At 48.0% G+C, this 12,146-nt stretch overlaps 1 protein-coding gene across 1 annotated transcript in view; it reads left to right on the plus strand.

The window, feature by feature from the left end:
• The window catches only part of PIWIL4 (piwi like RNA-mediated gene silencing 4), a 67,223-nt gene extending 55,720 nt beyond the window's left edge, over nucleotides 1-11,503 (plus strand). The window contains exons 19-20 of the mRNA XM_074956862.1: nucleotides 8,351-8,498; nucleotides 11,034-11,503. Of these exons, the coding sequence (XP_074812963.1) occupies nucleotides 8,351-8,498; nucleotides 11,034-11,150 (265 nt within the window). The 3' untranslated portion in view covers nucleotides 11,151-11,503. The remainder of the gene's footprint in view (nucleotides 1-8,350; nucleotides 8,499-11,033) is intronic.
• The last annotated feature ends 643 nt before the right edge of the window (nucleotides 11,504-12,146 follow it).

A 12,146-nucleotide genomic window follows, 5' to 3' on the forward strand; every position in this document is an offset into this window, starting at 1 on the left:
AGTGAAATATACAGTGTTCTGCACTGAATGACACTAACCAAATTGAAAGAGTACATAAATCTGCATTAATTTTTAAAAATGACAGTTATAGTATACAAAATGTATGTACCAATATAATCCATTCATCTTTACATTATATTTTAAAAGATAAATCCACAAAAAAAAAAAAAACCCAGAGAAAATACAACTTTAGGATTCTCATGTAGGTCTGATTTGCTCGTGCATTACTCCAGATTTATGTTGGTGTAAATCCATTGATTTCACTGGCATGAAGCTAGAGTAATGCATGGGCAAATCAGAGCCATATCAGAATTCTAAAGTTATATTTTCTCTGTTATACTGGTTATAGGTATTAATATTAATGTAACTAGCTAAAGAAGCTACATTAATAGACATTGATACAGAGATGACAGACTCAGAAACCTAACAAGGAAAAAGGTCTGCATTTTAATGTCCTTTTCAAACCCAAACATAACATTTCAGCCAAGATTTTAAGCTGGGCCTTGTCTACACTACAGAGTTTTGTCAACAAAAGTTATGTCGACACTCAAAGTGCTGTAATAAAAATCGGTATTGCATGTTCACACTACTCTCCATCTGTCGTCAGACACTAGGATTGACACTGTAAGAAGTGTATTGTGGGTATCTATCCCACAGTTCAGCTCGACACCTTCTGCCACTAAGTCTTGTGGGAAGGTGGAGTGGATCACAGTGCATCTTGGGACTGGGCTCAACATCCCATAATGCATTGTTTTCCATCCCAGCATTCTGTGGGCTTCCAGCTTTCTTTCGTGGCATTTTTCAACAGCCCTTGTTCGCTGTGCACCCCGGCATCTGTGTGTGAAGGGTTGGATCTCGCACTGCTCTCCTACGCTCTGATAACTGTCACTAAGACATTGCGGATGGCAGTGCAGTTAATCATGAAATTCCTAAGTGAACAGGATTCCCAGTTGCCTCACTTGCTGTGTGATATGGATAGGAGCAACTTAGATTTCTATTGGCATTCACGGAACAGCTTCACAGTGTGGACCATCACTTTTGGGCTTGGGAAACAAGCAGTGAGTGGTGGGATCATATTGTCATGCTTGTCTGGGATGATGAACAGTGGCTACAGAACTTTCAGATGCAGAAAGCCACCTTCTTGGAACTCTGTGCGGAGTTCACAGCGGCACTAGGACACCGGACCCCGAGTTGCCCTATCGGTAGAGAAGCACGTGGCAATCACAGTGTGGAAGCTGGTGACTCCAGTCTGCTACTGGTCAGTCATGAATCAGTTTGGAGTCAGAAAGTCGACCGTTGGGGCTGCGTTAACGAAAGTGTGGAGGGCCATTAATCGCATCCTGCTACAGAGGACCCTGACTCTGGGAAATGTGTGTGAAATAGTGGACAGCTTTGCAGAAATGGGTTTTCCTAACTGCAGAGGGGCGAGAGATGGTACACGTATGCCAATTTTGGGACCAGACCACCTTGCAATAGAGTACATTAATAGGAAGGGGCACTTCTCCATGGTATTGCAGGCACTTGTGGATCACTATGGACGTTTCACTGACATCAAGGAGGAGCGGTCTGGGAACATGCATGATGCAGGCATCTTCAGGAACACCAGCCTGTACAGAAAGCTGCAAGTGAGGACTTTCTTTCTGTACCAGAAGATTACAGGGGGGGATGTTGAAATGCTCATAGTGATCCTGGGCGATCCGGCTTACCCCTTACAGCCATGGCTCATGAAACCTTACACAGGAAACCTGGATAGCAGTAAGGAGCGGTTCAACAGCACACTGAGTAGGTGCCGGATGACCGTGGAATGTGCCTTTGGCAGATTAAAGGTACACTCATGATGCCTTTTATGATGGGTTAGACCTCAATGAGGATAATATTCCCATGGTCACAGCCACGTGTTGTATGTTGCATAATATTTGTGAAGCTCAGGGTGTAAGGTTTGCTCAGGGGTGGAGTGCTGAGGCAGACTGCTTGGCTGCTGATTTTGAGGAGCCAGATACCAGGGCTATCGGGGGCACAGAGGGGGGCAATTCGAATCAGGGAGGCTTTGAAGCAGCACTTTGAAAATTAGAACCAGTAATGTATATCCCTGTGCTCGGTACAGCAGTGTTACATTACATCTAGTTTTCCTGGGAAACAATTGTGAATTTTGGGGCCTTAAATTCCAGTAAGCAAATGATTAAACTGCCTGGGTATGTCTTGGTAGTGCCTGCTATCTCAATTTGTAGGACACAAAGATTACTTATCGTTCAAAACTTTGCTTTTATTGCACAAAAAACAAAACACACAAACGCTTGGTGGGAAAGGAGGTGCCAGGGAAGGGCAGACTTTCAGAGCTGTGCATAGGTCTCGCTATCATTCTGAAAGTTGTCTGAGCGAGTGGAGTGAATGGGAAACAGAAGTCTCGGAAAGTGGAAAAGAATGTTAGAGTGGAGTTGAGGGGCACGGAAAAGAGTTTTGAATGTGCTGCAGGGGAGGGTGGGCATGCATCTGGTCAGTCTGCAACATTATTAAGGACTTCAGCATCTGCGTTTGCTCCTCCATGATTTGAATCATCTGCACAGTAACGTCCTTAACGAACTTCTGATCTTCTTTTCTGTCCTGCCTTTTGGCGTCCCTCCATTCCCAGGGTTCCCTTTTCTCTTTATTGGAGAACTGCAGCACCTTCCGGAACATGTCGTCTTTGCTCTGTCGCTTTCTTATCTGGCCGCGATGCTGTGCCAGAGTGTAGGGGGTGCCCCTGAAGCCACATCTGTAGAAGCTTAAGAAACAATACACAGAAGCGTGATTGTTAAGTTCACTCACAGCATTGAAACATTTCAGTAAAATGCACATCCGGTAACAACAGTCACTTTCTCACTAACCCTTGGCAAGCACACATCTTGGCGAACACCCCAAGCATGAGTGAGTGTTGGCTGGGGGGCAGGGGCAAGTGTTCTACACAGGAGCACGGCACTGAGGCCAGTACCAAGATCAGGGCTGGTGCTGAGCCTGGCACCAAAACTGAGGAACCAACACAGGTCGGACCCTGTGAGCCGGAGGGACAGGAGGGCCCGGTACCAACCCAGGCGTCATCTTCATCTTCCCCGGATGAAGTGGTGGCAGGGACATTGGTTACACCGACTCCAATGGACAACAGGGCTCACCAGGAGCTGTTGAAGAGAGTGGCCCAAATCTGAGACTCCAGGTGGAGGAGGTGACTGAGGCAACGGACCCTATGGTGGACATTCTGACATAAGGGCCCTTCGAGAGTGGCCTTGCTGCTCATAAAGAGCATTCAGACCATTACCACGACATTGTGGCAGACGCCTGCCTCTCTGCCTCCCACAGCTAAAGGGATAGAGAGGAAGTACTTTGTGCCATCAAAGCAGTACAAATATCTCCTTACCCCCACTCAGCCAGGGTCATTGGTGATAGCGGCTGCAAATGAACAGGAGAAGCAGGGGCAGCAAGGTCCAACACCCAAAGGTAAGGATGTGAAGAAGCTGGACCTCTTTGTTAAAAAGGTTTATTCTGCCTTTCTAACAAAGGTAGAATAAACTAGCAGGCGATCTTTATTCACCATAATTTCAATTCCTGGAATGCAATGGGGAAGTTTAAGGAGTTGCTACCGGCAGAATTTAGGACAGTATTTGCAGCTATTGTGGACGAGGGCAAGGTGGTAGAAAGAACCTCTTTGCAAGCCTCTCTGGATGCGACAGACTCAGCGACCCAAACCAGGTCCTCTGCGATTGACGTGAGAAGGAGCTCATAGCTGCAGGCTTCGGGCCTCCCACATGAGTTCCAAAAAGAATTCAAGACCTTCCCTTCGAAGGCTCACGTTTGTTTTTGGAGAAAACAGACTCTAAACTTCACAGCCTTAAGGGCTCACAGGCAACACTGAAGTCCCTGGGGCTTCATGCACCAGCCCCACAGAGAAACCATTTTAAACCCCAGATTCTTCCATGCTTCTACCCTCCGCAGCCCAGGCAGGATTGCAGCAGGAAGCAGGGCCGAAACCATATGCGAAGGCTGCCTCAACCCCCTTCCAGCCAAGGGCCTGGGTGTCTGAGGCAGTTCTCTGGACCTAAGCACACCTTTTGAGGGTGCGCCTGGGGATGACACAGCAATCCAAATCATAGATCCATCTCCTTCTTTCTTGAACAGTCTATCCCACTTCTATCATGCTTGGGCCCAGATCACTTCAGACCGCTGTGTCCTGCGCAGGATAGTATTGGGTTATTCTCTCCAATTCTTTTCCCTCCCTCCTACCCACCTTCCCCGTCCCTTTTCAGAGAGGCCTCTCACGAGCAACTTCTAGTACAGGAAGTGCTTGAAGCTTCTTGGACACATGGCCACCTGTACATATATAGCATAGCATGCAAGGCTGCGGCTCAGACCTCTCCAGTCTTGGTTGGCATCAGTATACCGACTGAGTCGAGACTGACTGGACAGGGTGATTGCACTTCCTCCACTGGTTACTGAGTCTCTCCTGTGGTGGCTCAACCTGCAATCAGTTGGGGCCCTTCTCCAGGCCCCAACCTTCGCTGTCTCCAGTCACAGATGCATCAGCAATGGGGTGGGGAGCGCATCTAGGGAGGCTCAGAACTCAAGGCCTCTGGATCCAAGCAGAAGTCTCACTACGCATCAATGTCAGGGAGCTAAGAGCAGTTTGCCGAGCCTGCCAGACCTTCCAAAGCCATCTGGAGGGAAGGTGTGTATCAGTCAGTCTTGACCGACAATACAACAGTGATGTTTTATATAAACAGACAGGGTGGAGCTCACTCCTCTCCCCTGTGCCAGGAAGCCCTCAAGCTGTGGGACTTCTGCATAATCCACTTGATACATCTAGAGTCATCGTACCTTCCGGGATCTCAGAATGAGCTGGTGGACCATCTCAGCAGGTCCTTCCACAAGCACGAATGGTCCATCCGACCAGATGTCATGAACAACATCTTCCAACAGTGGGGAACTCCCCATATAGATTTGTTTGCAACAAGACACAATAGGGAGTGTCTGCAGTTCTGCTTCTTCCTGAGTCGCAGCCTGGGCTTGATCGCAGATGCATTTCTTCTTCCCTGGAAGAACCATGTGCTCTATGTGTTTCCACCCATCCCAGTCATTCAAAAGGTCCTGCTTAAGATCAGAAGAGAAGAAGCATCACTGATATTAATAGCACCAGCATGGCCCTGCCAACACTAGATTCACCACTCTCCTAGACCTGTCGGTGGAGACTCCGATCACTCTGCCCTTGGTCTCAAACTAGATCACTCAGGACAAGGTTCAGTTAAGGCCCACCCAGCCTTTCTTCTAAAGGTAGTCTCACAATTTTATACAAACCAGGACATTTTTCTCCCAGCTTCCTTCCCTAAAGCACACGCCAACAACCAGAAGCAAAGGCTCCACTCCCTGGACATCAGGCGAGTGCTGGCTTTTTATATTGAAACGGTTTTGAAAGTCAGCACAACTTTTTTTTGCAATTACAGACAGGATGAAGGGACTTCCCATATTGTCCCAAAGAATACCTTTGTGGATCATGGCCTGTATCCGGGCATGCTATGATTTGACAAACATTCCTGCCCCCGCGCTGACGGCACACACTATAAGGGTGCAGGCGTTCTCGGTGGCATTCCTAGCGCAGGTCCCGATCTAGGTCATCTGCAGGGCTGCAACATGGTTGTCGATCCACACCTTTACGTCACGCTACACAATTACACAGCAAGCCAGAGACGATGCCACATTCTGCAGGGCGGTTCTTCAAATTGCAAACCACTGAATTCTGACCCCTTTTCCTAGGAACTGCTTGGGAGTCACTATTTGGAATTGACATGAGCAAGCACTCGAAGAAATAAAAACAGTTACTTAAGTTTTTGTAACTATTTTTCTTCAAGATGTGTTGCTCATGTCCATTCCAAGACCCACCCACCTACCCTTCTGTCGGAGCCAGTCGGCAAGAAGGAACTGAAGAGGCAGTGGGTTAGCAGGGCCCTATATGTGACGCCATGAAGGTGCGACTTCAGGAGGCACTTGGATCAACCCAACAGATGCCGCTAGGGGGAAAACCTTCTGGCAACTGTGTCTGCAGCACGCACACACCTACTTGGAATGGACATGAGCAACACATCTCGAAGAACAACAGTTACGAAAAGTTAGGCAACTGTTTTTTCTGCCATACTAATTAGCTGCACAGGGAAATGTCGAGCACACAGAAACACAGCACGCTTTGTGCATTTCTGTACCTGAACCCACCTCCACACTACACAAAGCACAGCCGCTTAGCAGGCGTCTCCTCTCCTGCTTCTTGCTTGCTGGAGAGCAGCTGCTGATACTGGCTAGACACCTCCAGAGTGGTGAACAGTTCCTGGCTGCATGCCCCACTGGACAACCCCACCGTGGGCTCCAAATCATCGTCTGTCTCATCTTTTCATCAACGACTTTGTCCTCCAGGTTACGTCCTCCTGCCACCTCCAGGCCTGCCGAAGTATCCACGGAGCTCTTGGCGGCGGAGGTGGGGTCGCCTCTGAGGATAGTGTCCAGCTCCTTATAGAAAGGAGGTCTTGGGTGCAGCACTAGAGCGACGGTTTGCCTCCCTTGCCTTCTGGTACGCCTGCCTCAGCTCCCTTATCTTCGCTCTGCATTGCACCATGTCCAGGGCGTGCCCCTTTTCATACAAGCCTCAAGAAATCTACCCTTAGGTATTGAAATTCCTATGGCTGAAGTGCAGCTGGGACTGCACAGCCTCCTCTCCCCAAATACAGAGTAGATCCAGCAGATCCTCAGCTAAGTTCCCTCTAAGCTGCGTGGCTGCGCAGCTGCCTATTAAGTCCCGTGCAGGGGCTTGGTGCTGCGGCAGGGAGAGATGCTTTTCCCCCAGCATGGACCTGCGGCGGCAGGGCGAGGCGCATCACCCCCCACCCCCCTCAGGTCCCAGCACAGACTTGTCGCAGCAGGGAGAGGCACCCCTCCCTGTCGGCCCCAGCATGGACCTGCAGCAGGGGGGAGAGGAGGGGTGCCTCTCCCCACCGGCCCCAGTACAGACCTCTGCGGTGAGGGGAGAGGAGACCCTCCCTTGGCCTAGCCCAGGCCCACCAGAGTTACTGGGGAGAGGAACCCTGGCCCAGCCCTGCCGGAGCTGCCACAGCTGGCGAGAGGTGCCTCTCCCCTGGTCCCAAGCTGCTGCGGCGAGAGAGGGCTGGGGGGAGTCCTTTCTCCCCCCCGCAGCCATGGGTAGCCTGCACCCCAAACCCCTCATCCCTGGCCCCACCGCAGAGCCCGTACCCCAGCCCTCTGTCCCAGCCCTGAGCCCCCTCCCAGACTCTGAACCCCTCATCCCCAGAGCCTTCACCACCTAGCTGGAGCCCTCACCCCCTGCACCCCAGCCCTGATCCCCCTCCTGCACCCCGAACCCCTCATCCCCAGAGCCCGCATGCCCCCAACCCTCTGCCCCAGCCCTGAGCCCCCTCCCATTCCCTGGCCCCACCCTAGAACCCACACCCCACCACCCCAACCGTCTGCCCCAGCCCTGAGCCCCCTCCGAACCCCTTCACCCCACCCCCACCAAATGAATTTTGTTATGTGCACCAGTATGAAGGTATGTGTTACACATGGATGTAAAAAATTAGAGGGAACACTGCTCCTCAGTAGTCCAGCAGGAGGGGTTGCCATGGTCGCCTGGGAAGATACGTTGAGACCTTTCCAGCAAACAGGAAATGGAATTTCAAAAATTCCCAGGGCTTTAAAGGGGAGGGGTGGATGGTTGTTTACCTGGATGGGGGGCAGCAGAGTTCAAACTGCTGACCAGAGCAGTCAGGATGGGCATTGTGGGACACCTCCTGGAGGCCAATTAAAGCGATAAAATCAAGTGCGGTGTCTACACTGGCACGTTGTCAACACAACTTTTGCGCAAAAAGTCTTATGTCTCTCACCGGGATGGTTTTAGTTTGTCGACAAAACAAGGCATTTTTGCCATCAAAAGTCGCATTATAGTGGGCACGCCTCCACTATTTTGTCGACAAAAGCTGCCTTTTGTGGATAAAACTCTGTAGTGTAGACACAGCCCTGTACTCGTCTAGAATATAAACACAGGAGGATCAGATTGTCATTTACACTAAGGCCCCTTTACACTGCCAGACTGCTGTAAAGGGGCCTTAGCGGCAATATGAATCTAGCTCGGAGAACCTTAATCTGATTGCAGCATTGTAAATCCACTAACTTCAGTAGAGTTACTCCTGATTTACAGCAGCGAAAGTGAGATCACAGGCCCTTAAATGATAAAGAACCACCTTTCATTTTAACTAATAGGCAATATTAGTGAGCATAAACTGTCAAGTTCACATAAACTAATTCTGTTTTTTTTTTCTAAATTGTTTAGGTATGACTTTTACCTAATCAGCCAACTAGCACGTCAGGGAACTGTCAATCCCACATACTATAATGTTGTGTATGATAACAGTGGATTAAAACCAGATCACATGCAGCGCCTCACGTACAAGATGTGCCACCTGTACTACAACTGGCCAGTGAGTAAATAGTCACATACAATCGTAATTGAAAGTAGTGTAATTTTTCCAGCTGGCTTTAAATAAAACTGGAAAGAAATTACACATCGTTTCACATTTGATGATTCAATGCAGTTATCACAGTACTGCTATTATAAAAAGGGTAGGACTGCAACTCCCAATCATAGCCACACTGCTGCTGTTATGGTGGGAGGCATAGATGACTTGTGCTTCCAGATGCTGCAGTAGGGGACACAATGTAAATGTAACCCTTCTGCCCATCAGAGTTGGCAGCAACAAGGGCCGGGTTCAGTATCTAGGGGATCCATTCCAATAACACAATGCAAACCGGCTCGAGCCCCCACCCGGTGACCTGGGACAAAAATATACCACCCCGCTGGGCGCCTCCAAGAGGCAATACTTCCCCTCTCGCAAGCACCTAGTCTGAGTGTAGCAAAAAGCCTTTTAATAACAGAGAGAAACAATGTGGCATTATGTTGGGGAAACACCACCAACAGGATTCATAACACAACCCATGAGCAAAAAACCCACCCCAAGCAAATTGGGGCATGCCCTTTCCCTTTTGTTCTTGAGTCCAGCAACCCCAAATCACCCAAAGTCCCAAAAGTCCAATGACCCAAAAGTCTCTGTCCCTGGTCAGGGCAGCCCCAGAGTTCAAAAGTTTATCTACAGAGCTTTACCTCCCAACCTGGGTGGAGATGGGGGCGGAGGTAAGAGGCACCTTACATGATCTGAAGCTGACCGCCCCACAGCTCCATAGGCTTTCGCTTCGCTCAGCTCCGCTCTGCGGCCCACACGCAGCTCCCGCCGTCCCACGAACTGCTCCACCAGCCGATCCACGAACTGCTCCGCATCCCACCAGCAGCTCCCGCCGTCCTATGAACGGCTCCACCAGCCTGTCCACCAGGCACTCCAGCCGTCCCGCAAACTGCTCCACAATATATCTTCAGGCTCCCCCACTACTTAACACAACGCTCAGTGATTTCAGCTCTTAGGTGAATTCAACTTGTAGTAGGGGAGCCTCAGTGCTGGTGCACTATTAGCCCAAAGTGAGCTCAGCAGCCTGTAACTAGACTTCTAATGAATTAGCTCTGATATTCCACAGTGGAGAGGGGAGGAAGTGCAGTTAGCATGTAAGGCCCTCACCCAGGGGCCCATGCCACCAAGTATTAATACTTGTCCCCAGCCTCTCCCAATTCACAGAGTTTTGGAACCCATGACCCTTGCCTAGCGAGTGCTACTTAGTTGATGGTGAGTCCCTCCATCATAACAAAAGGCCAAGTACAGTTCCAAGCACAGTTCCCATAATCAGGGTAATAACAATTTATTCTTCCTTCCCCAATAACAGACACTGGGGATCCCACAGCAGCCAAAGTGACCATTTGGGCAGCTATGGCCTCATTCTAGGCGGGGTGGGTGTGCCTATGCAAATGAGATCGGCCCCTGAAGTTCTTTTCCACAACTTGCCACACCTCACCATCAGATGTCAGGGTGGTACTCATCCTGACACTGCTTACATAAAGGGGAGGACACGTGACTGCCCCACATGTATCTTCTACCCAGCAACCCTCTTGTACTGTACCCAGTCTGGGGCTACCGCGCTCTCCCCACCCCACCAGAGTTACCTGCAGGGAGGGCTCTGTCTTTCTCCTGCTGCGGAGGGTACTTGATTCCACATACCTCCCCCACGTCATCTGTGGTGAGAGGAGCAGCTTCTCTAGCTGAGAATTGATTGGTGATATTTACAAGGACAAGAGGATTGTTTGTTAGAGCCAAAAAGCTATTTTGAAAGGCCTGTATTTGCTGAAACCCCCTTGGAAAATGTGTTTGTGATATTAATTCAGTTCCTAGTAGACATGTATCCATATCACAATTATTGGTACGAACTGGAACCCTTGTTGGCATACTTAATAGAGAGGCCAATGATTGAAAAGGCAGAAAGCCTGCATTACACATTCAGCTGTAGAAGTGTTCACACCATTTCAAGGTTGAGAGAGTTCAGGTATGTCTACACTGCACTCAAGATATGCAGTTGCAGCACATGTTGGTGTACCAGAGCTAGCTTTAATTGAGGTAGCTCACTAAAAATAGCAGGGTAGCCACAGCAGTCCAGGCTAGCCACCTGAGTATGTACCCGGGATCCTGGGTGGGATTATACTTATCTTGATGAAGGGGTGGGAAGAGGAGAGCTGAAGGTGTGAATCCTTCCCTTCAGCAGGTATTTAAGAAATTGAATGCAGATGCAGTCTAAAAAGGCGGGGGAAGTGGCCTGCCTCTCCAGTAGGTATATACAACATAATCTTTGAATAAAGGATACGATGTTTTCATTATGCAGGAGTGCCCTCTATTGGCTGAATTTCATCAGTACAAATTTGGGCAATTCCTGCCTACCAGTGGCTGGGAAAGGAATTCTGAGATTATATTATGTATGGAAATGGTACTTGGGATTTTAAAAATAGTTTGCTTTTCTCAGAAGAAAGCAGCAATACGGTCTGGGAATGTCAGTCTTACTTTCATCTGATGTTTGTTTCACAGGGTCTAATCAGAGTGCCAGCGCCCTGTCAGTATGCCCACAAGCTGACCTTCCTGGTGGGTCAGAGCATTCACAGAGAGCCAAGCCTGGAACTAGCTGACAAGCTTTTCTATTTGTGAGGAGAATAATAATAATCTATCACAAAGACAACTTTAAGAAATACTAACATGGCCAAATCTGGATATGGTCTCATGGCTGCCAGCATACTGTAGCTCAAACTCAGTCTTGTATCTGAAAGAAAACATCTAGTTTTAGACTTAAAGAGAAATATCTATTCTCTGAATTAAGAGAACAGAGCATTCTGAACAGTATAAGGGATTAAGGTACTTTACTTCACTTAGCCCAAATAGGAGACTTGGAGCATACTCCCTAGTAACATTTGAAAATGTAGGGGTATATGATGTTTTAATAGAAATTTTGTTTATAGATACACTGTACACCTGATTATTCTGTAAGCATATCATTGCCATTTAATTTCCAGATCGTTTTAGAGGGTTACTTTTTCCTTCAAAGACTCTTTTAGAAAATTGTTTGGATAAGGTTGAAATTTTTGAACAAATAAAGTTTTATTCTGTTTGCATTTTAAGATTATTTTTGATAATTAGTTAGAATATATTACACCAAACTTTCTCTCTGCTACAGATAGACTATCCTTATTTAAAAAAAAAAAAAGGGCAAAAAAGCCAGGTGTTGCACGGATGTTTTGCAAATTAACACAAATCACAGTAAAAATGTAGGAACAGACACCTTGTTATACAAACATATTAGCTGGGAGGTATTACTAAATGTTTTAGAATTCAGTTAATTGAAAAAATTGGTTTGGAGGAGTCAGTGTTTTTTTAAGTGTTAAATGACATCTATTGTAGTTTGATTTTTAAATAGGGTAGGTGCCTCACTTATTGTTAGATAATAGCCTTACTTGGTGAGTTTTCCACTCAAGGATCTGGGTTCAACAGCCAAATTGTGTCTCAGCAACCCTGGATGGTTGGTAAATATTACCATATATGACTCATAGATGGGTAGACTGAAGTTAAGTGTCTTGGTTATAGCAAAAGTGTGAGTGAGGAGCAGGAATGCAACCCAGGATCATTAACTCTGTCTGATTTTTATGTATT

The sequence above is a fragment of the Natator depressus genome, chromosome 1 (assembly GCF_965152275.1).
Source record: "Natator depressus isolate rNatDep1 chromosome 1, rNatDep2.hap1, whole genome shotgun sequence".
Lineage (NCBI taxonomy): Eukaryota > Metazoa > Chordata > Testudines > Cheloniidae > Natator > Natator depressus.